Source organism: Arvicanthis niloticus, chromosome 5, assembly GCF_011762505.2.
Source record: "Arvicanthis niloticus isolate mArvNil1 chromosome 5, mArvNil1.pat.X, whole genome shotgun sequence".
NCBI classification, from domain to species: Eukaryota; Metazoa; Chordata; class Mammalia; order Rodentia; family Muridae; genus Arvicanthis; species Arvicanthis niloticus.
In genome coordinates, this window is record NC_047662.1 from 31,160,818 (window position 1) to 31,184,519 (window position 23,702).

The window sequence follows — 23,702 nt, forward strand, 5'->3', positions numbered from 1 at the left end:
AACAAACATTTGGGCACTTCACCATACTGCAAAGCTGATATGAACTCAGTTAAAGCTGTATTTGGAGTTTTTATTTCTTTATGAGCTAACTGTATGTAGTCTGTTACGTGGGATGTTGGCAAATAGCAGGGAGCGTCAGCTACTAGTCATGCATCCAGATGTGAGGATGAAGAACGGAGCAGCAGTGAGCCCAGTGCTTTACTAGCATGTGAAGCCCAGGCACACATTTATCAGGATAAACCAAGAATGCCTATAAATTGGATAACAATTTTGTTATTTTGATGGACCACTAGGGGGCAGTAATGGATAAAGAACAGGCACATGGGGCTGAACTACTCCAGTCAGTTTAAAGGATTTGCTGCTAAGCCAGTTTGATCCTTAACCCATTTTTTAATAACTTATTAGTAATGACAAATTATTTATTATTATTGCATGTTATCACAGTGTTCTAATACAGTTAGTAGTCACACACAAAGAGTTCCCTGGCTTTGGTGACTCATTGCATTCCCAGGGGTTGGGAGCCTGAGGCATGAGGAAAGCCAACCTGGGCTACACAATAACTTTCAGGACAACCTGGGCTGCAGAGTGAGATCCCATCCTAAAAAGCAGACCAACATATGGGGCTGTGGTGGTGCACCCCTTTAATTCCAGGACTCCAGAGGCTGAGGCAGATGGATCTCTGTGAGGCCAGCCTGGGCTACAGAGCTAGTGCCAGGACAGCCAGAGCCATACAAAGAAACTCTCTGTCTTGAGAAACCAAAGCCAAACCAAACCAAAGGAACACTGAACAACCCCCCTAAAACCCCACAACAACACAAGATAAAAAAGAAAAAGAAAAGAAAATTTCCTCTCACCTGAAGCATTCTAGGAAGAAAAACCGACAAATAAAAATCAGAAATTTTTAGGTTTTTATTGTATTGTTGTTGGCATTATTATTTGAGACAGTGTCTCACCATCCAGCTCCTTCTGGCCTGGGACTTCCTACGTAGATCAGGCTAGCTTTGATATTGCGGTAATATTCTTAGTATATTCTTACTAGCGTTCTTGAATATTCTTATATATTCTTAACAATATTTTTAGTATATTCTTAGTAATCTTCTTAGTATATTCTTAGTATGCCAAAACTAGAGCATAGAAGGCATCTGGGGAGGCATCAATCTCTGACCATAGAGAGAAGCTGCCAGGGCTCTGCCTAGGACTTTTTTTTGTTTTGTTTTTTGTTTTTCATTTTTCATTTTTCGAGACAGGGTTTCTCTGTATAGCCTTGGCTGTCCCGGAACTCACTCTGTAGACCAGGCTGGCCTCGAACTCAGAAATCCACCTGCCTCTGCCTCCCAAGTGCCTAGGACTTTTTTGTTTGTTTGTTTTTAAAGATTTATTTATTTATTTATTTATTATTTATTTATTTATTTTTGGTTTTTTGAGACAGGGTTTCTCTGTATAGCCTTGGCTGTCCTGGAACTCACTCGGTAGACCAGGCTGGCCTCGAACTCAGAAATCCGCCTGCCTCTGCCTCCCAAGTGCTGGGATTAAAGGCGTGCGACACAGATTTATTTATTTTATGTATATAAGTACACTGTAGCTGTCTTTAGACACACCAGAAGAGGGCATCCATTACAGATGGTTGTGAGCCACCATGTTTGCTAGGAATTGAACTCAGGTCCTCTGGAAGAGCAGTCATCTCTCCAGCCCTGCCTAGGGCTTTTGTGTTCCTCCTTTAGCACTTCAAGTGCTGGACTGTGTCCAAAGCCATCGTACAGTACCCCACGTGGAATCTCAATAGGACCCCTGTCTAAGGGACTGGGGCAGCATGGATGACGCCCACGCATCTCCCTGCTGGTCATGGCATGGGGCCAGGCCTTCTGACCAGTTATTCACATACTACAGGAACAAAACTGGAAATCGCCAAACCTGGTTACCCATGAACTCAGTTCTGAGTGAGAGCCAGACAGGGCTAGGAAGACTCCATAGACAAATCGGTTATATCCCCTGTGCCAACAATGGTTAATCAAGTTTGCTTCTGGGTTTTAGCTGTCTTTAGAAGGGACAAGAACGGGCTGGTGAGATGGCTCAGTGGGTAAAGTACTTGCAGTATGAACCTCACAATGTGAGTTCAACTCCCGGAACTCATGTAAACAGCTGGATGCGAGGTTCCCACTATGATGCCAGAGCTCCTATGGGGGTGGGGGGAAGAAACAGAAGAACCAGCTGGAAGCTGCTCCATGCAGAGCCTGCCTGAAAAGCAAGGTGGAAGGAACAACCTCCCCATGAACGTACACATGTGCGTGCACACTCACACACACACACACACACACACACACACACACACACACCCTGTGGTGGCTTGAATTCCTGACCTCCCCATGAATGTGATGGCACACACACAGACACACACACACACACACACACACACACACACACACCCTGTAGTGGTTTGAATTCCTGACCTCCCCATGAATGTGATGGCACACACACACACACACACACACACACACACACACACCCTGTGGTGGTTTGAATAAGAACGCCTCCTATAGGCTCACAGATTTGAATGCTTAGTCATGAGGGAGTTGCACTATTTGTCAGGTATTAGGGGTGTGTTTTTGACAGAGGAAGTATGTCACAAGGGGTGGGCTTTGGGGTTTCAAAAGCTCAAGTCAGGCTTAGTGTCACTCTCTCTCCCTGCTGCCTGCCTATTGGAATGTACATCTCCCAGCTCCTCTCCAGCACCACATTACATGTGAGCTGCCATGCTTCCCGCCATAGTGAGAATGGACTAAACTCCTGAAACTGTCAGCCAGCCTCAATTAAATTAAATGTTCTTTTTTATAAAAGTTGCTATGGTCATGGTGTCTCTTCACAGCAATAGAACACTAAGACACTCCCAAATAAAGTAAAAAACAAATCTTTGGAAACTAAAGGGGCAGCATGTGAAATTGATTAGAGATGTCTGCCAGGAGAGCAAGGTCAGGGAGTGTCTGCTCCTGTACCGAATATTGGGTTTTCCTCATTTACCTGTACATACTTGTGACCTTTGCTTCAGAGGGTCCCCTGAGGTACTGTGCATGGTGGGTTTTAGTCAACCAACTTCCAGTTACAGCAGCACAGATAAATCGTACCTTAATCTTCAGATTTGGGCTGGGGACTGGGTGATGGGTTGGGGGGCTGTAGGGAGGGGCAGGGGACAGAAATCTCCCTGTGGAAATGAATTCTGCTCTGCATCTCACAAAACTATCAGTCTGGGGCTGGGGATGTGGCTCAGTTTGTATCGTGCTCACTTGGCACACATAAAGTCCTGGGTTTGATCCCCTCGACTGGCATAAACCAGGTCTAAGGGGACACACCTGTAATTCCAGCCATTGAGAGAGAGTTAGAGGCAAGAGGATCAGAAGTTCAGGGTCATCCTCAGCTATATAGAGAGTTCAAAGCAAATCTAGACTGTTTGATACCTTGTAAATAAAAGAAAACCAACCAACAGACCAACAACAAAGAAAACAATCAATCAAGCAAGCAAAGAAAACACTAAAAGTAAGCAAGTGTGGGTCAGCTTCCATCAAACCTGAACTTCAGTCTACTTATTGACTAGAAATGTCCTAAGTGGGAAAGATCCCAACTCTCCTTTCTGTATCTCCTAAGGAAAGGCTGAGCCCTGCCCAGATAGCTAAATCACTGTCCCCAGGGCCCGAGCACTGCCATCACAAAAGCATCTAGTTTTTTCACGGAATAGGTGAGGCTGAATTACCTCTTCCTCCTTCCCCTCCCACTGCTCCTCCTTCCCCCCCCCCCCCCAACTGCTCCTCCTTCCCCTCCCACTGCTCCTCCTTCCCCTCCCATTGCTCCTCCTTCCTATCCCTCCCCCCTCCCCCCATTTTTTTCCATCATCATTTAGCTGCTGCTCTAACTTGCTTGTTGTTACTGGATGGCTGTTTCCCCTGCATGAACGTCTGTACCATACGCAAGTAGTGCTGAGGCAAGAGAAAGCCTCTGAGCTCTGCAACTGGAGTTACAAGTGAATGTTAGGCTCCATGCTGGGAACCAAGCCTGGGTCCCCTGCACAAACCACAAATGCTATAACCATGGAGCCATCTCTTCAGTGAGGACCCCTGCCCTGTTTTGTTTGTTTGTTTGTTGTTGTTTGAGATAGTCCCAAGTTGCTGAGGCCTTGAACTCCTGATTTTCTTGCTTCACTTTGTGAGTGCTGAGATTACAGACATGTGCCTCCGTGCTCAGCAGCATCAAGTTCTTTTACTTAAAAAAATATATATGACATTTTTCTTTGGTTGGGTGTATGCACGTGCACATATGTGGAGAGCCATGGTTACATCATAGCCATTTTACAGATGAAAACATTAAGTTCAAGAAGGGCAAAGAACTTGAAGAAAATGATTTCTCATTAACAAGTGTGTAATAAAGAAGATTAGTCTCAGAGCTCAGGCTAGCCCATCTTCCACATATGTTCAGAGCCTGCTTCTGTAGCTCCTGGGTGAGCCTCTAGATATCTGTAAGAAAGTCCCCTGGACCACCTCTGGGAGGGCTTCCTTCCAGGTCCCCTCCCACATCCTGTCTAGCCAGAGATACCTACCCAATTCTGCAACCTTCTCCCTTCTCCAGGGATTGTCTCATGCCCAGCTTATCTAGGTAGAGGATATATTGCCCTCTGAGTGACCATTGACCTCTGTTTGTTACCGTTGGCTCTGCCAGGCCTGGCTGGCACAGAGCAGCTCTCCATGAATGCTGGATTTGTTGGGAGCTAGATGTATTAAGGAGGCAGGCCAAGAGCAAAGAACAAACCCGCTGCCAGGCTCAGCTTTCACTCCCAGGCTGACACACTTGCGTCTCCTCTGGCCTGGGTCTTCTGACCGTTCTGCCAGAACCCCCAGTCCTTTGGCCTTGGCTCTCCTGTCTCCTCTCAAAGTCAGCCATCGGGAATGGCAGTGGAACTAACCCACCCACCCCCCAGCAGAGTCTGCCAACCACAGCAGGAAACCAGAAGCCTTCTCACCTCCTTGATCAATTTATGCAACAGAAGTCGAAGGCAGTACACTTGGTGCTGCATGCATATGGGAGCACAGGCCAGCTCTGGCCCCTGGCCTCACTTAGCTTACGTCCGGTGGGGAATATACCTAATCAAGTGGACACACAAGTAGCTATACATCAGCTAACTCTCCAGGAAGGGAAACAATGGAACTTTTCAGATGAATGATCTATTCAAGTGCATTAGTCCCAGAAGGCCTCCAGGAGGAGGTGACATGGAAGACAAGGCTTGAGGAGCTGAAGTAGGCCACTTAAAGGGAGTGGGGGAGCACTGTGGGACCCTCATATGAGAAGCTCTAAGGTGGAAGTCCTGGGGACATGAGAACAGGCCTGTGTAGCATAAGCACCGAGCAAGTTTGGGGCCAGCAAGAAATAAGACTAGAAGTTAGCTTTGAATTGTAAAAGTGCTCTGATTGTTATCACTAGAATAACAGGGTGTGGGGGTGTCTAGGTTTGAGGCTGGGTTGATGTGATGTGCCCTGCACATGCCACGTTCTCTCCGGTGGCTGTTCAGAACTGATGGTACAGCCAGAGAGAAGCAAGGAAGCCGGGGGAGTTGGGGTGAGGGGGGTGGGACAATCTAGCGGGGAGGGAACATTGCCAGGCCAGGGCTATGGATTCAGAGACTCCAGAAATACTTAGGACATAGAGTCTGGTGGAAGTGTCCAGAACTAAACATCTTTATTGCTTGTCTGCAACACCCTGCAGTGGGATGAGACTGTTGGGGCCACCAGAGATTTCCGCCTGGGACTAAAAACAGGGGACTTGAGATCTCAGCTAGGTGGGGGTGGGGGCAGGGTGGCCCACTCAGTCTCCTGGAAGAACGAACCCAAGACCAATCAGGATGAATGCTCAAAAGGTTCAGCTACTTCTGCCATGTTTCCATGGTGTCAAGAGACTACTGTTCTGCAGTTCGAGTACCTGCAGCATGGAAATGTTTCCCATGGTGAAGCTGTGAGCCGACACTGAATCTCTGGCTAGGAGGCTGCCAAACTACAGGCTTGCAGAGAGACCTGAATATCCAGGGACATCTATCACCTCCTCTCCCCACTTGCAGGAGCCTGCAAGATCATCCTTCTGTCCCTGTATCTGTCTCCCTCGGTAGGCTGGTGATACACACCACAGCGATGTCCTCAGATATAGGAGCAATATTAAAAGAGCCTGCTTTCATTAGGGAGTAAAGGGAGCCTTTATCTCTTCTTGACCCATTCACAAGTACTTTTTGGGCCACTCAGGTGACCTCTGCCCTCTGTCCCACTTTTCTGAAATGGTTCTTTTGCTCCATGGCTTTTGCAAACTCTAATCTTGTGCCCACAGTCTCCTTACAACAGCTCTGGGGACCATGGTTCCATCAGAGTCTGGGGATGGGGTTTGTGGGGGGAGGAGGCTTTCCAGGGTGACCTTGAAAGTATTTCATGGTCAGCATAGTCCCAGCATTAGTGAGTAACCAGTTCTCAGTTCCCACCGTCTTGGCTTTGCCAGGGATTAACCAGAGTGCTTCCAGAGGGCATGCTGGGTGGTCCTAGGGGGCACTGTGGGGAGCAGGTGTTCACCAAAGAGGGTAGAAATGTTTCTACACTTTGTCTGCTGACAAGACAACCCTAAATGTTGGTTCAGTCTCTGTTGTTCCACTGGTCATTTATTCCCATTAGAAGCCTGAGGCGGAGCTGAGGAGTGAGTGGGCCTCTGAGCAGAGCCAGCTGTGTGAAATCTGGGTGAGCAGGCTCTCAGGCCCTCAACCCACTCCATGACCTTGAAGAGCCGCCTCTGATGGTTCTCCCCCTCCTCCAAGTTATTTTTATCCAGCCTGACAACCCTTGGCTGTGGCAGCAGTCTGGGCTCTGGGAGCCAGATACAAACCAGGCAGCTCACATGTCTGGTGCTGAATCCCAAGAGAATGCTTCTCGGGGGCTACTTGTCCTCCACACTGGGAACCCCATGGGAAGGGCCATAGTCCTGGAGGATGGTGCCTGAGAGGCAAGGAGCTGGGCTCTCCTGTTGCTTTCCCAGCCCTGACTCCTGTCTGAAGCACGGTGGAAACCTGGTAGTAAGGGTGTCCTGCCATAGAGTTTTGAAGCTGTGGAGAATCCTCCTGGCCTGGTTTGTCAGGCCAGTGAGTGGTCATCTGAACATCTGAAGTTGGGATGACCATAGCTGCAGGCCTTAGATGGACTGGAGAATAAATCTGTTCTGTGTTTCACTGTGATGGGGTGAGCCACAAAGACGTCTCACTAGCCCCTGCTTCGGTTTCTGTCTTCAGGAAGTGAAGCAGACAGTACATTGCTTCCCGTTGGCTTGGGATGGCTGAATCCCACCAGTCATCCCCACTAAGGGGGGGTGGTGTGTCTCACCTCTTCATGAGAGCAACCTGGTTCTGGCCATGAAATCCTTGACGTTAAAGCTTCAACCCAGACCCAAGGTCCACGTTTGTACTGGGTCCACAGTACCTAGGGGCTCACAAGGCACCATGTAACTCATCTGTGCCAGGGGGAAATGAGACTAAAAGCTCTGAGCTCTCAAAAGGCTGCAGTGGATATCAGGCGGTGAGGAGGATGAGAGGGGTGAGGCTCTGATGGGTGAGGAGAGGTGCCTTTGCATAGAAGCCATTCAAAAAAACAAAACAGAAAAGATGGCACCATTTTTAGAGCTTTAGGGAGAGAGGAAAAAAAAAAGAACCTTTCTCATTCCTAGGGGATGGTTATGGGGAATCAGCTCAGAAAGCCCCAATTTCAGTGATTTCTGAGACCCAGGAGTGGTAGAACACTGCTCCCGCAGGCCTTCCAGTTGGCCCTGAAGGAGATGGACTGGAGATGGAACCAGACACACTGTCATCAGATTTCCCAGCTCCAGGGGCTGTTGGGGAGGAACATGGCAGGATGGGCACTATGCTCCTGGCAGCCCTGACACCAAGGGCTGTGGGTGGAGGGGCAGCTGGCCTCTCTGGAGGATGGGCTCTCTGGGTGGAAGTTGCTCCTCGGCTGGGCAACAAATTCCGCCGGGCTGAGGGGATGGTACCAGCAGCTCTGTGCACTGGTGTGGACCGCAGGGCTGAGAGAGGGTAAGGGGGAGAAGAGACACTGGGGAGGACAGGGCCAGGCGCTCTTCCCAGGATGGCGAGCTGACTGCTCAGGGAAGGCAAGCCTGGACAGCTATGGAGGAAGGACCAGGGCCACACAGGAAAGGCCAGGGCACCGGTGGTTGTGGGTGAGGGCTCCATCTCTGCCGCATAGCTGTTGAGGTGGGAAAGTAGGCGAATCCGGACAGGATCTGCATGGCTGCTGGGTCCTTCCAGGACCCCCAGGTATCTTATGACCTCAGTGAGGCATTCCCGAAAACCAATGCTCCGGAAGTCAACAGCCAGGGCTCGGGCATCAAAGAACCCTGTAAAGGAAAGGACCATAAGGACATGCCAGGAGAGGAAGCACAGGCCGGGTGTGTGTGTGTGTGTGTGTATGTGTGTGTGAAACCCTATGTGACCTGCCCCTCCTATATAGCCTACAAGGACCAAGTGACCTTGGACTTGTCCCTTGTGAGTCCCAGTCTCTCATTAAAAATCGCTAGAAGGGCTGGGCAGCCTTTAATCCAGCACTTGGGAGGCAGAGGCAGGCGGATTTCTGAGTTCGAGGCCAGCCTGGTCTACAGAGTAAAGTACTAGGACAGCCTGGGCTACACAGAGAAAAAATAAATAAATAAATAATTTCTAGAAGGGCTGGAGAGATGACTCAATGATTAAGAGAGCTGACTACTCTTCCAGAGGTCCTGAGTTCAATTCCCAGCAACCACATGATGGCTCACAACCATCTGTAATGGCATCTGATGCCCTCTTCTGGTGTGTCTGAGGACAGCTATAGTGTACTCACATACATAAAACAGATAAATAAATCTTTTATTTTTTAAGGCACGAGAAACCACACTGAATTACAAAATTTATTGTCTTTACACTTCATGATTAATGTGAAGAAAACCTTGTGGCCAACATAACTTCACTAAGCGAACTCCTGGGAAGAGACTGAACACAGAAGATAATAGAATAACCCTGTCTGAAAGGGGGCAGGTCTAAGAAGAGGAGAAAACGGCAGCAGCCATCAGAGTAGAAGGCCATTTGGAGAAGGCTCAATTTTGTAGTGGTGGGGTCTTTAAAAGCCACCAGAGCTGGGTTGGAGTCACAGACCTGCCACTTAAACTGGCCACCCGACCATGGATCGGCATCCCTAAGCCTCAGTTTCCTTAGCCCGAAAAATGGGAGAGGAATCGAACCTGCTTCAGTGAGGAGAGAGGGTGAAATGAAGTGGTACTTGGACACGCTCCATATATGGAAAGGTAGCCTGGCAGCTGCTGCACCAGCGTTCATCCCCCAGCTCAGGAGACAGTCTGGAATGTACTGCCCCGCCCCCATAGCAGCCATCAGACAAGGGCTCTCTCTTGGCCTGACATCTTTAATGCCTATCCCCAGAGGCATCTGCGGCTCCACTGGCTCTTCATACCTGCCCTTTTCTCAAGCACCTTTTGGGCAGAGAAAGAACAGCCAGTACTGGCTCCTGACTGTGGCAGCAAATATCTTGTCCCTGGCTCATGGCTGGGACCCCTCTAAGGGACAGGACAGCTCAGGAGTTGGCTCTGCTGTGTGATGGTACATGTGTCCTATCTGTGTTGGCCGTACTCTTTCATTTTAATCATTTATTTCTTTATATTCTTTGAGACCCAGCTTAATGTAATCCAGGCTGACCTCCACACTCCATACACTGGGATAGCCTGTGCCATCAAACTTGGCTTATGCAGCACTAGGGATGGAACCCATCCATTTGTGGCTTAGTAGTCAAGCACTTTGCCAACTGGGTTCAGCCTCAGCCCCTGATAATTAATTAATTAGTTAAGTTTTAAGATAATGATTCATGTAGTCCACACTGGCCTAGAACGCAGAGCCTCCTACAACCTTGAACTCCTGATCCTCCTGCCTCCACTTCCAGAGGACTGTGATTACCTGGGGGTATCACCATGCCGGGATGTGTTGTTCCTTTTTAAACAAATGTCTGCTGAGTTACTACACACTTCACTGCAGTATCTAATTGAATCCTCATAAACGCTCTTCTACCATACCTACTTTATAGCTGAAGAAACTCAGGGGCAGAGAGGATAAACCAGTCGTCTTTAAGTCATAGAATTAAGAAGCAGCAGAACCAGAGGTCAAATTAAAAGCCTGACCAGGGTGGGTGATGAAGACAGCCCACCCCCACACCCCCTCCTTCCTGGTTCTTGTGAGAAAGAGGTGCGATAAGGCAGCATTTTAAACTGCTGCCCACATGCTAATCACTACCTTCCTTTTAATAGGAGAACCATGACTACAACTCGGAGCATCTCCCCACTGGGTGCCACTGTTAGGAATGTGTTCCTTTGGCAGACTGTTCAAAAGGAGCTCCCCGCATTAGAGTTAATTGGGTGGGTCTGCTAAACTTGAAATTTTCTACAATCCAATCCAGACTAACACTTTCGGGGGTGGGGAACACTTTCCTGCAGTCCTGCCTGCCCTTAGGGGCCACTGCTGAGCAGCACCCATTCGTGCCACTTAAATGCCATTGCTCTCTTCCAGAGTCCAAAGCCGCTCCTCTTGGGATTTCCATCTTTGTAGCTAAGGCCTATGGAGTAGGAAGGCTTCCCGGTGAAATCACCAAACACACTCCGAAACTTTGAGACAATGTATACACTCACCGGGAAGGCTTTGAAAACTCATCGCTGCTTCATGATTTTAATGGAAGGTAGGAACTAAACGATGGAAAGATTTGTATCTTCCTACAATCCCACACCAGCTGTGAGCATGTCTCTTAGCACTGCCAAGGGTACAACAGCAGTTCCCAAGCTTAGGCCAGTGGGTAGAGACACTAATAAGATGTTATGGCTAAACATCTCAGGCAGGTTCCTATGTGGGTTCAGATTGGCAGAAGCCTGGGATTCTAGCGAGAATTTGTTTATCCAAGCTACCCATCAACCAGGTCTTGCTGGTGAGACTTTTGGAAGCCTGATACACAGAACAATCCTCTAAGACTGGGAGGAATTGAGGAAAGAGTTAGGACAGAAGGAGATGCAGGAATTAGTGAGGGAGACAACCGGAGAGGAAAGACAGTTGAGTGCAGTGGCTCCTGCCTGTAATCTCTGAATTCTAGAGGCTGAAGCCGGAAGATCTGTGAATTCCAGGTCATCTTGGGCTATAGAGTGAGACCCTTTTCTCAAAACAAACAACAGTTTCCTTCAGTTCCACAGACTGAGGGCCAGAAGGCCAGTTACAACCTACTTTGTGCACCAGTTTGAGCTCCCCCTTTGATCCCCAGGGCCCCAGGTCGAAGTACCTGTAATGTGAGTAACTCCCGAGGGAGTAGAGCGCTGTTACCTGTGCCACCAGAGGCGTGGAGCATCTTCAGGTGATCCACGGTCATCTGCAAGACCTCAGCTTTCTCCAGCTTGGAGGAGCCCTGCGGGTAGAGAAGGCAGAGGGTGTGGCCCCCAGTTGATAGCTGTTGCTCACTTCCCTCCTGCCCCCCACCCCCCAGCATTCACCTCCTCCGTTTCCGCCCACTCCCTGACCACCTGAGTTGCTACTTTGTCTAAGCTCTCTAGATCTGAAAGATGGCTGCCAGTTCACGTCAGCCTGCCTGTCTGCCGCACTGCTGAGCTGCCTTGGAAAACTCTCCCTCCAACTTGACTGCCTCCACTGAGACCTCTTTCACCTGGCCTCTTGGGTGGGGGCGGTCTGCCTCCTAAAACGTTCCTAGTGAATGTCAGCCCTACTCATTCTGTTTGCTCTTCCCACAAACACTCATCTACCTCCGCGGCTTTACCCACCATCATCAGACCCCACTTGCCCTGTATATCTTGATCTGCTATCCTGGGAACCCAACTCCAACTTCCGTATCCCCAAGTCCTACCTAGCACATTATCTGAGCCTCGAGTCCTTGCCCCTCCTCTGTTCTCTCTTGGGAAATGCTTTTTAAACCTCTAGGGAACCTTGGCACCCATAGGAAGGGTTCAATTCTCCATACCAGTCCCTTAAATACAGACACCGAGTCTAGTCCATGGCTGGTTCTGAGAAGGTTTTAATGAGCATCTGTGGGATGGCCAACCCGCACTTACTAAGGGAAGGCAGAGACCTGAGCCTTGAGCCTAGCATAAGGATCTTTGAAGCAGTTCAGTTCAAACCGTTTGTCTCTCCACTGTAGTCCCTGGCCCCTACCACCCTCAATGATAGGTGCTCACTCTCTGAGTGGTCTGTTTTACTTTCAAAGAGCTCTGGAAACGTCAGGGGACATGTGATACAGCCACATGCCCTGTTTCTGCTCAGATATTTACCATCTGTGAATGTAGTGTAATCGGTGTAATGTAGTAGTAGATAGAATCACGTGACACTTCTGCCCTTCACTTTTTTTTTTTTTTTTTTTTTGGCCTGTGCAATGTGCAGAATAATCCCTGTCTCTCAGGATTTCTCTTAGGATTTAATCCAAAGGACTATAAGTCAGGTACAAAGCCCGAGACACCTTGCTAAATACAATCGTCCACTGCCCTTGTCCCCTGGCCAGTGATCACGAGACATACGTGTGTATGTGTGTGCATGTGGAGACAATGTAGAGTCATCCTATGTCAGTCTCTATCGCTTCTGATCTTATTTTGTTAGATTTTTATTGTTTGAATCTGTGTGAATGCATGTCCATGGGTGCCTGCAAAGGCTAGAAGACATCATCAGATCTCCTAGAGTTGGGGGTCATATGGAGAAACGAGCTACTGCCTGGGAATTGAGCTTTAGTCCTCTGGAGAGGACACACTTTTAACTGCTGCGTCATCTTTCCAGCGCTACATTTTAAAAATTGTGTGTGAGTGTGTGTGTATGCATGTGCACACTCATGTACGTCAGAGGACAGCTTGCTGGTGTCATTTTTTTCCTTCCATAATGTGGACCTGACTGAACTCAAGTTCACTGTTCCAGCTCCTAGAGTCTGCCTGTCTCTGCCTGCCAATGCTGGCCCTGCAGCTGTGCACAGCTGTGTGGCTGCTGTGGACTTGAACTCAGATCTTCAACAAGTGCTCATACCCTCTGCCATCTTCCCACAGGCAGTAGGAGATGCTGTAAGAACCACACACCCTGCCTTCTGCCCACTTGGTAGTTCCTCTGACACACCAGCAACACCACATACCTGTTTCTCAAAGGCTGTGGGGACTAATCGTCGAAGTTCAGAAAGGCTGCTGTTGATGCGGTCTCGGCGCCGTTTCTCTATGATCTGAAAAGTAATGCAGAGATGGTCCCTGTAGGCATTCCCTCACACTTTCCAGTGTGCCCTGACAGACGCTGAGTCATATTTTCCCTCGGTTTTCCTAGGCAGTAGATCTATTCTTTATTTATGGTGGACAAGAATTAAAGTTCAGAATGACAATAGTTTGTTTAATATCACACAGTATAAACTTAGAGCTGGGCCTAGCACTCAGGCATCTTGTGCTGGTCTTAGGGACAATATACACTGGCCATCAGAACACAGATAGGTGGCCTCAGCAGTGGTGTAGACCTGGGGGACTCTGCTAGGCCAGTCACTGGATCGTGAGAACACCAGAAATCTGAGTTTCGCTCTCTCCAGCCACAGAGGCCTCTTCACTCACACGCCTCTTCACTCACACGATCTGTCTCCCCCTGCAATTCTGAGAACAGAATTTCCGAAGCTGGGCAGAAATTATAATCCTTCACTTTTTTTTTTTTTTTTTTTTTTGGTTTTTTGAGACAGGGTTTCTCTGTGTATCCCTGGCTGTCCTGGAACTCACTCTGTAGACCAGGCTGGCCTCAAACCCAGAGATCCACCTGCCTCTGCCTCCCAAGTTCTGGGATTAAAGGTGTGTGCCACCACTGCCCAGCAATCCTTCACTTTGTAGAGACAGAATATGAAGTAGGGAAAGACTGTTGGACCAAGTCTTGTGGTGAGCGAATGAGTGACTGGCTGGCTCTGGCTGGATCCCAGGCCTCTGGATGCTCAGGAAAAGGTGGGGCAGAGTAAGATGGAAAGCAGCTAGCAGTGACCTGCTCTCTGCACACCTCCTGGCTCAGGAAAAAAAAGTTATGGGTTCAGAGGAAAACGGGCAGAGGGCAGACTACAACAAAAGTATTAATGGGTGCCGCTCAGAGTTTATGGTGTTGCAGTGTTTTAAGAATAGCCCTTTTTTATGGTGTTGCGCTGTCTTAAGAATAGCCCTTTGGCCGTTGGGGATATAGCTCAGTTAGCACTATATTTGTCTCTTGTATGAATGAGGCCTGAATTAACTAAATCCTCAGTACTGTAAAAATCAGGTGTGATGATGCAGGCCTGTAATCTCAGCACTCGGGAGGTGGAGACAGCAGGATTAGTAGTTCAAGGGCATCCTCAATTACAAAGTGAATTTGAAAATCAGTTAGTCTTCTGAGGTAGGTGCCACCTGTCACTCAGGAAGAAGCAAGCGATTGGAGGGGAGGTGGCATGCCCAGCCTCCAGGAATCCAATTGGCAGAGCTTGGGTTTGAACCTGTGTAGTCCGCAGAGCTGGGATGATGGACACGGTTTCCTGGGATAGAGTGCAAACCCCACTCGAGCTCCTCAAAGGCTCACTCACCCCTCTGCGCTTCTTCCGAGCTTGCATCTGTGAAGGGCTGGGGGTGGTCAGCGGCCTGGCCATCTGGCTGCAGAGGAAGAGAAAGGCTTGTTTTTCAGAGCTGAGGGATCATCTCCCTGGCCTAGGCTGACCTGGGAGGCCCAGCTGGCAGCAGGCCTGCAGGGAGTGGGGGAAATGGGGTGCGTAAGGGCGGGGCTCCCAGGTGGCCACAGTCTCCTAGGTCAGGAAGGGGCGCAGAACATGCATGAGAGAGCTTGTCTGCTCTCCCTTTCTCCCCGGAGACCCATTTCTTCAGGGCCAAGATCTCTGTGCTCTCCCAGCTTCCTGCCTGTTAGCCCCTGGTGGCCGCGGTGGCTCTCCTAGCCCCTGCCCCTGTGGGCAGCAAGCCGTGGGGGAACCGCGAACCGAGATGCTCCCTCTCGGGTCTTGCAACCCGATCCCGGGGGCGGGCTGACTGAGGGCGCGGGCCAGCGGCGGCCGGGCCCGGGCCGGGCGGGTTAAATTTCAGAGCTAGCCGCTGAGAAGGAGCGTGGAAAGCGCAGATGCCGCTGCTTCCCACGGGCGGGAGCCGCCGCCCGCCCGCCCTCCGCTCGGCCCGCAGCTGCCGCCTCCTCCCACGCGGCGCGGCCGGGGGCGAGGCGGAGGCGGCATCTGGGTCACAGTTTCCTCGCACGCTTGAGGACATTGCTTTGGCCTCCCAGAAGGCACGGGTCCGGGTATCCTCGCTCTCCCTCCCATGACCGTGCCTTCCTCTGCAGCTCAGGCTGGATGATGGATGTTTGCTCCAACCCCAATAGTTGTATTACAAAGACTCAAGCCGAGGGGTTTCCTGCCCAAATTTTGACCAGAATAACCACCCCAACTGCTTCCCCTCAGGATGGCTTTTTGCTCTAGTTGCCCTATCAGAAGATGGCAGAGGGTCACTGGAGAGCCTTGAGGACTCAACCCTGTCGATGCTCAGCTCCACAACTTTGGGCTCTCCTGCCATTTTGGAATGCCAATAAACATCTCAAACATGACCTTGCTCAACACCTACTCCTTTGCCTACCCAAGTCTCCATCTCAGCAAAGTCCCCTTCTCCCCCTCCCCCCCCAATCCTCACCCCACCCCCAGCTCCTAGTCCTTTGGCACTTTTTTAAATTCAACCTTTGTTTTCACCCTACCTGGTTAAAACCTGCCTATTCCACATCTACACACTTTCATCTCTTGCTTCTTGATCTCCATTCTCCCCTGTGTCTCTCACCAGAAGGCTTAAAAGAACTTTCCCTTGGGTTCCCTGTACCCTTTGTACTACCAGCGAAGTGATCATTTAAATGCAAACTTGATCTCGGCCATCTTAAATCTCCTCCGTGGCTTCTCAGTGCTTTTAAGATCCATCCTTTGGTTGGTCCAACTGGTTCCTGTCACCTCTTAGTTCTGGTTATCTCTTGCTCTGCAGGCTCCAGTCTGTGAAAGCACCAACGGTCCTACATCTGCATATGTGTTCTGTGTTCTAAAAGTCTCTGGTCCAGCCCATCTCCTTACCACAAGTTTAACTTCAACTGTCCTTCAGATTACCATCAAATGTCACCTCCTTTAGGAGGCTCCTCCCTCTCTCTCTCTCTCTCTCTCTCTCTCTCTCTCTCTCTCTCTCTCTCTCTCTCTCATCTGCTAGATGTCCCTGATGTTTAGTTCCCAGGCTCCTGCATCCACCAAATTTATGTTGGTTTATTGTTTCCTCTTGCATGGTTATTTGATGAACGTCCATCTGTCCGACAGGCCCGTGAGTGTGGAGCGTGCCTGCTTCAGTCACTAGTATAGCTCACGTCTTCAACACGGCAGATCTCGTGGTGCGATTTCTTCCTCTCTTATCTTTAATGTCACAGGAATGCAGATACCACAGAAATCTGCCTTCTTGGGCTTTTGTGGGATGGGGGTCATATGCGGCTCACCAGGAGGGTCTCAGCCTATGTGACTATCTTCGTGGCATCTGAGGTTGCATCATTTTCATAAATGCCTCACAGAAAGGTGGCCTTAGGAGAGAGCAGATACCACATGCTGCAGGTTTGTTTTCAGGCACATCTGGAAAAAGGTATCTCTTGCCCTCACATCTGGATAAACAGAGCTGCTCAGAGGCTGTGAAAGCTCCAGGGAGGCAGGGCCCCGTGAGCCAGGGCCTGAGATCTGTAGGGCAGCTTGTTTACAAAGCTTCTCTGGTTCACTGGGGACAAGCTCTAAGAGCCAAGGTACATAAGAAACACAGCCTTTGTTTCCTTGGCAGGATAAAGCGACTCTCCTGGTATTGGGTTAGCCTTGTGCACGTCACTGCCTCTCAGTCTGATCCCTCCTCAGGGACCATCTGTCAGAGGTTGACACAGCAACACTCAGCTTCAGGGCCAAGTGCTCTTTCCCCCAAGTCCCACCTTTCCCCCCATCTCTTGGTCAATTCAACTCTGCCACATGATCTGCCCATTCCTCTAAATTTCTCAGGCGAATCTAACCTTACAGTTTGCTTGGCACCACTGCCAAGTATCTCTCCTCTGGGTTTTATAAAAGTCCATTTTCCAGATGAGGATGCTGAGCCTCAGGGGGCCAAAGTGGCTTGTCCAGCCCACACAGCTGCTCAAGAGCAAAGCATCATGGGAACTTATCTTCTGGCTCCCAATTCAGCATTGTTTTTCTTCTTAAGTCTGACTTCCTGTCTGTCTGACTAGTCTTCCAATCCCCTTATCCTTGAGGCTCCCAGCCAGAGCTCACCACAGCCTGGGATCTGGCCCCGATATTGAGAGGAGGGCTGGAAGACTCTCCTCTGAGAGTCTAGGCAGATCTTCATGGCCCCAGAAAGCAGATAGTGACTCCAGGATCTCTGAGGACCTCCTACATCTCCTTAGTGGAATTCCAAGGTAGTCTCTTCAGGTAGTGTGGCTTTCTAAGTGGTCTACCTGCCAGTCCTGAACACCCCCAATCCCACCTCTACCTGAGAACTCCCCTGTGTGGGGCCCTTGGAGGTAACTCTGCTCACTTAGGATCAAGCCAAGGCAGCATTCCGATGCTCTAATGGATGGACAATCACACAGAACTAAGACCATTTGTAAGATGAGAACACTCAAAGAGGAAAAAGGACCTCTGGCCAGCCACACAGCAAAGAGAGGAAAATTCAGAATCAGAGTCACATTTATTGCCTTACTAAAAAAAAAAACAAAAAAACCACACTCCTTTATGGGTATGGGTATTCTGCCTGCACATATGTGTCTGCGACAGAATAATGCATTCGATTACCTAAGAGCTGCCAAGCGGGTGCTGAGAGTCAGCCCGTGCTCATAACCACTGAGCCATCTCTCCAGCCCCACACCTACTGGCTTTTAATTCAGCACTCTCGGTGATGTGTCTCAAATATGCATCATCCCACCGTGTCTCTCTTGGAGGCTGCACTTTCTGTTCTAGACAGCAGTATGTCTCCATTTGTCTCATCTATTGCACAACAGATCTTAGGGGAAACAAGCATTTTAGCGGGAGGGGTGCAGCAGATGCAGAGTTGAGAATCATGCCCAGTAACACAGACTTTCCATCTCTAGTTTTTCCACTGAACCTTGAACCTTGATGCCTCATGAATGTGACACCCTCCCCATCGTGTGGCAGCACTTATTAGAAGCTCCCTCGTGTCAAAGCAAGAAGCTGTGTGCTGTAGATACAGCTTCACACAGACCTCGCCCCCAGAGGCAGGTATCTGCACACTCTTTTTTTTTTTTTTTTTTTTTTTTTTTTTTTTTTTTAAAGAAAACTTCAGTTCAGGAAAGGGTAAAAGGTCACTTACACAAGGAAATGGTAGGGAGGGACTCAGGTCTCCTTGATTTTAAAGACTACCAGGTGCCTTCAATCTTAAAGGAACAGCACATAGACCCTGACTCCCAGACTGACATATGGGAGCTGCTCATGAAATATTGGAAGATGGGTAAGGAAGAAGCTGTATTCTGTGTGAGTCCAGACTGTTTCGGGGGGCCAAGTTCACACAAGACCTCTGTGAGTGATTCCCACGGGCGGGACAGGATGCTATCGCCACCAGGCAGATGTCCTTGGTGACATCAGAACACACCATGTCCCTTTGGTCTTGTAGCTCTGAGCGTGAGGGATTGTATACTGCTTCTGACCCCCAGAGTCTGGCTGCCCTAACCCTGTGGCCCCTGCCACAGTTTATCTGGCTTTCTTTGTACATGAAACTCTTCTTCTCTGAGAATTCCCTGAGGGCAGAGGCTGGGCAGGGTACATCTGGGCTTGGATGCCCGGTCCATCGTCTGGGCCACAGCAGGCATCGTTCAGCGGTCTCTGAATTGAAGCATTTATGTCTGCTGGGGGGAGGGCCCTTTGCAAAGTGCTACAAAGAGGCATCTATAAGTCAGCCCGCCAGATGTCCAGCTGCTTTCCCTCCTTGGAGAGGTCTGGTCTTCTGGACCAGACCCTAACAATGGGCTTTGGCTAAAAATGACAAAAAAAAAAAGGGGGGGAGGGATCCTGCAGTGACCCTTTACACCTTATGCCTAATGCTACCACTATTACCACAGGAAACCGTTATCATCACCCATGGCTGAGAGTGGCCTCTCCCACCTGGGGGCCCTCAAAGCCCACTCTGACTCTTCCATCCTGTTCAGAATCATTGTATCCTTGGATGTGTACTCATGAAGGCTAGAAGCCGGTCTGATCCACCTCAGCTCTCTGCCATTGACTTTGTACTCTGGTTCTCGAAGACCCAGTGGCACTGTGAGAGCTTCTGTTCACCATTACCATGTGGTGCTGGGCCCCTCCTGATCAGCAGAAATAGGCTTTGAGAATTATTTTTCTAAATTGCAGTTTTTTAAAAAGTAATTTTAAGCCGGGCGGTGGTGGCACACCGCCTTTAATCCCAGCACTTGGGAGGCAGAGGCAGGCGGATTTCTGAGTTCGAGGCCAGCCTGGTCTACAGAGTGAGTTCCAGGACAGCCAGGACTACACAGAGAAACCCTGTCTCGAAAAAAAAAAAAAGTAATTTTAAGAGCAATTACACGAGGAACTGTATTATACATCCCCAGACCCAACATGTAAGATTTGAAGATGAGAGAGAGAGAGACACACACACACACACACACACACACACACAGAGAGAGAGAGAGAGAGAGAGAGAGAGAGAGAGAGAGATCTATTGCCATTAGCCCCTCCCCTTTTTAGACAGGGTCTCACTGAGTCAAAAGGTAGCCCTAGATACTTATAAAGATCTGCCTGCCTCTGTCCCCTAAGTGCTAGGATTAAAGGCATATGTCCCCATGCCTATCTGTGGCCTCTTAAAAAAAAATTAGCAGTGTAGTGGTGGTAAAGGGCTTTAAACTCAGCACTTGGGAGGCAGAGGCAGGCAGATCTCTGAGTTCGAGGCCAGCCTGGTCTACAGAGTGAGTTCCAGGACAGCCAAGCTACACAGAGAAATCATCGAGAAAAACCAAAACCAAAAAGAGTCATTCTACATATGTGTACATGTGCCAGGGCACATACTTAGTGGTCAGAGACCAATAAGGTTTAGTAGAGCAAGAGAGACAGCTGCTTCAGAAGCTGGTTCCTTTTCTTTGCATTCACATCCTATTCTCTATGTGGAAACAGGTCCAGGCAGGGAACCCAAAGGCTCAAAACTGCATGGCCACAGGGTACTTGGCTGGCATGCACCAGGCTCTGGATCCAATTTTAGCGTTGAGTAAAGGAAAAGGGGGGAGAAGGAAGAAGAGGAGGAGGAAGAGGAGGAAGAATGGAAAGAAGAAAAAGCAGGAAAGAGAAAGCTGTAAGGTGAGCTGGGGGCAGCTGTAGGCTGGGTGACAAGGGTCTGAAGACTCTTTCAGAGTGAGACCCTGACACTAAGCATTTCCCATGAGCTACTGCTAAGGCCTTGACATTCTTCTGTTTGATTTTTACACCCACTATGAAGCTGGCTTTATTATTTATACCCATTTTATAGATCAGAAAACTGAAGCTTATGGAGTCACAGAGCTGAGAGGCAGCAAAGATTGTACAAGTTCAGTTTGTTCCACAGGTCAGAAAGTCAGACTATTTAACAAAAGCAGAGCAACATTGGCGATCGGGTGGTTTGCTGGGAAGGATACTAAAGATCGGAGTCGAGGCTTTGGCAAGTTGGCTATTATTTTCTTCAGTACCTGAACCCAAATCCCAGTATGCTCAAAGGGAAAAGGACACCCCCTCCCCAGTCCTTTTGTGTACTATGTGAAAACTGTGAAATTGAGGAAGCGCTGATGTAGTCATAGTAGACAACTTACAGGCAATGGAATGCGGCACCTACGTCTATGAAGGTTTCCTAAAGTCTGCAGGAAAACTTCTTAGGAGCCTCCCTGGGGGTAGCCAAATGACAGAATATCCTCTAGCCCAACTGTCCTCCCATCCCAGCTTCCTGAACCATAGTAGTTGGTTCAGGGTACCCAGGAATCTGCCGCACTGGTGCTATGGACACACTGGAGTCGCTGCACACGCCCCCGCACCATGGCTGACACCTGAGGGCTGCGCACAAACCTCAGTGTGCTGGATTCTCTCACTCACGACGGCCCTCGCCCCACCCTGTCTTACCTAAGATCAGTCTCCTGACCCACGTCGATGGGTCCATCAGATTCGCCGTCGGAGCCACTGGGAGCCCTGGGCCGCTTCATGGCAAAAGCTGGCTGCGGGGTCCCAGCCCTGCGATCCCTGGAGTTGGTTGTTGGGCCCCGCCTCAGCCCCGCCCCGGCCCGGGAGCCGACACCGCCCTTTCCCAGGGCTTTTTCCTGCACCGCAGCCCCGGGCGCCCCGGCGCCCCCTCGCCCCCGCGGTGACGCGCCACCGAACCGTGGGAAGGCCCCGGGCGGTCACCGCCCCCATCGGTCGCTGGGAGGTCCGGCTCCGCTCCACCGGCGCTGCCTGGGCTGACGCGCTGGGTGGCCTTGGGCAGGTGCCCTGGGAGGCCCCAGGGGAAGCCCAGAGAATCTGGATCTGTCCCTAGTTCTGTGCGACAGACTTCGCTCTGCAGTGCCTCAGTTTTTTGTTTTTGTTTTTTTTTTTTTATTTATTTAAATAAGAGATAGACCTGCACCTTTCTGCCCCAGGGTGTCCAGGGCGGGCAGATAGGTTTGTAAAGTTACTGGGGGGTGCCTGTGACCTTTGGAAGTAATTCCTCAGTCAACTCCTTCCATAGGAGACCAAAGTGTGTGTGTGTGTGTGTGTGTGTGTGTGTGTGTGTGTGTGTGTGTGTGTGTGTTGGGGGCACATGCGCTGTGGGATGCTCAGAACTTCGAAGTCCTTTGGTGAACCCCAAAAGCGGTGACTGGTCCTTGCCAGCTGAGAAGTCTGGAGACTCAGACAAAGGCCGTTTAGAGAGGAGGGGACATAGGGTCTCATAGAGCCCAAAGTGGCACTGAACTTGATGTAGCAGGGTGATCTTGAACAGGGTGATTCCTGACCCTTCTGCCTCTGCATCCCAAGTGCTGGCTTTCCAGTGGCCAAGATCTTTGAGCTTCCGACTTGTAGGGGGGAGCACAGGAAGGGAGAAGGTAGGTAGGGTGTGGTGGTTGGTGGGGTGTCCCTCGGAGTCACTCCACTTCATTTAATGACAGCTGTCCTGGCCCGGGTCAGGGAAAGGGAGAGGAAAGGAGCTTTCGGCTACTCTTTCTGGGGGAGCCTGTCTGACAACAGACAAAACTGTTTAGTCAGTGAGAGTTCCTGTCCTCGTCCATAGAGATTCAGCTGCCATCCTTCCAGGTCACAGTACTCAGGGAAGCTGAAGGCAGATCCTCCAAGGTGAACTTCTTGCAAGGCAGCGGGAAGATGGTAGAGGTGGGTGTGGTGGGCCGGGCACCAGAGGAGACCTTTCCCTTTGTTCTGCTCACTGGGATAGGCCCAGAAGAAAGCCAGCTTTTGGTGTAAGAAACTGGAGTTAGTCACCTGAAGTGGTCTATACTTTCACCATAGCAACGTCTGCTTGTAGACGCTTTCCGATGGGGAAGAACAGGCCTCTCGCCATTCAGACCCACACACAACCACTTGGCCAAGCACAGAAACTCATGCACATAGATGAACAGATATGACTGGCATGAATGGCCAGTATCAGGAAACTCTGCTGGCCACGGCAGCCGCATACACCAATTCTGTTCCAAATGCCCTCGGCACTCACATTCTTCTTTGGGCACATGCCAAAGCAGTGGGAACCTCAACCAGTGTAGAGGTTGCCCAATGCATGCACTAGGCAGTTCCTAGAAAGGCAGATACTTGCTCCATGTGATTGGCTGAGATAGCAAGGTTTGGAGGATTTGCAGGGGAAGGTAAGGGCTCTGTGGAGGGCATGTTCTCAAGAGACACGTCCCAGGTCCTCAAAATACACTGCATAGCTAAATAGGCACCATGGGGTTTGGAAAAGAGATCTAAGTTTGGAAGTCATTGGGTAATAGATGACCTTTAAAGCTATGGGAGAGGACAAATGGATGGAGAGGCGGAGCCTGTTATTTACTGTTTGGTGAATAGTCACAGCGGCTGGAAAGGTCCTAAGGCAGTGGTTCTCAACTTTCCCTGTGTTGTGACCCCTTAACACAATTCCTCATGTTGTGGTGACCCTCAACCATAAAATTATTTTCATTGCTACTTCATAACTACAATTTTGCTACTGTTATGAATCATAATGTAAATCTCTGTTTTTCATATGGTCTTAGGCAATCCCTGTGAAAAGGTCGGACGACTCCAAAAAGGGTCACGACCCACAGGTTGAGAACTGCTATTCTAAGTGTTCTGTACGTTTTTATTCATTTAACCCCTAACTGGCCAAACTTGAGGAGATGGGTAGGGTAACTCAGGCAGAGGAAGAAGAGCTGGTGTCACAAGGCAGTTTGATGTCAGAGGCAGAGAGCTTGACTTTATTATCTGATAGACCTCTCAGACATAAGCCTATGGAATCCAGCTCTGAGCCTAGTGCTATGCCGTCAATAGAGTGGCTTTCAGACACACACGCCTAAAGAACTTGAAACCAGATAGGCTTGAATTTCTGATTGCAACACAACAGAATTTTTTAAAATTGCATCTATTTATGTAGTG

At 49.6% G+C, this 23,702-nt stretch overlaps 1 protein-coding gene across 3 annotated transcripts; it reads right to left on the reverse strand.

Moving 5' to 3' along the window:
* Window positions 1-5,690: 5,690 nt before the first annotated feature.
* Heyl (hes related family bHLH transcription factor with YRPW motif like) lies at window positions 5,691-21,414 on the reverse strand. 3 transcript variants are annotated; one of them, XM_034501588.2, is made up of 5 exons: window positions 21,216-21,414; window positions 14,646-14,712; window positions 13,212-13,295; window positions 11,417-11,498; window positions 5,691-8,415 (listed from the first exon to the last, which is right to left on the reverse strand). In XM_034501588.2, the coding sequence occupies exons 1-5, from the start codon at window positions 21,293-21,295 to the stop codon at window positions 7,748-7,750; spliced, it is 981 nt and encodes a 326-aa protein (XP_034357479.1). In that variant the 5' UTR covers window positions 21,296-21,414; the 3' UTR covers window positions 5,691-7,747. The 3 variants fall into 3 exon arrangements, with proteins under 3 accessions (XP_034357479.1, XP_076790378.1, XP_076790377.1); XM_076934263.1 differs by lacking the exon at window positions 21,216-21,414 and adding an exon at window positions 15,940-18,334; XM_076934262.1 differs by lacking the exon at window positions 21,216-21,414 and adding an exon at window positions 15,809-15,941.
* Between the last annotated feature and the right edge of the window lie 2,288 nt (window positions 21,415-23,702).

Bases quoted from the DNA above. Each gene is read 5' to 3' on its own strand.
- Heyl (XM_034501588.2), bottom strand. From the start codon at position 21,295: ATGAAGCGGCCCAGGGCTCCCAGTGGCTCCGACGGCGAATCTGATGGA. The intron at 11,499-13,211 runs GTATGTGGTGTT...CTCTACCCGCAG, and splicing joins CCACAGCCTTTGAGAAACAG to GGCTCCTCCAAGCTGGAGAA. The intron at 8,416-11,416 runs GTAACAGCGCTC...TTTCCTTTACAG, and splicing joins CCACGCCTCTGGTGGCACAG to GGTTCTTTGATGCCCGAGCC.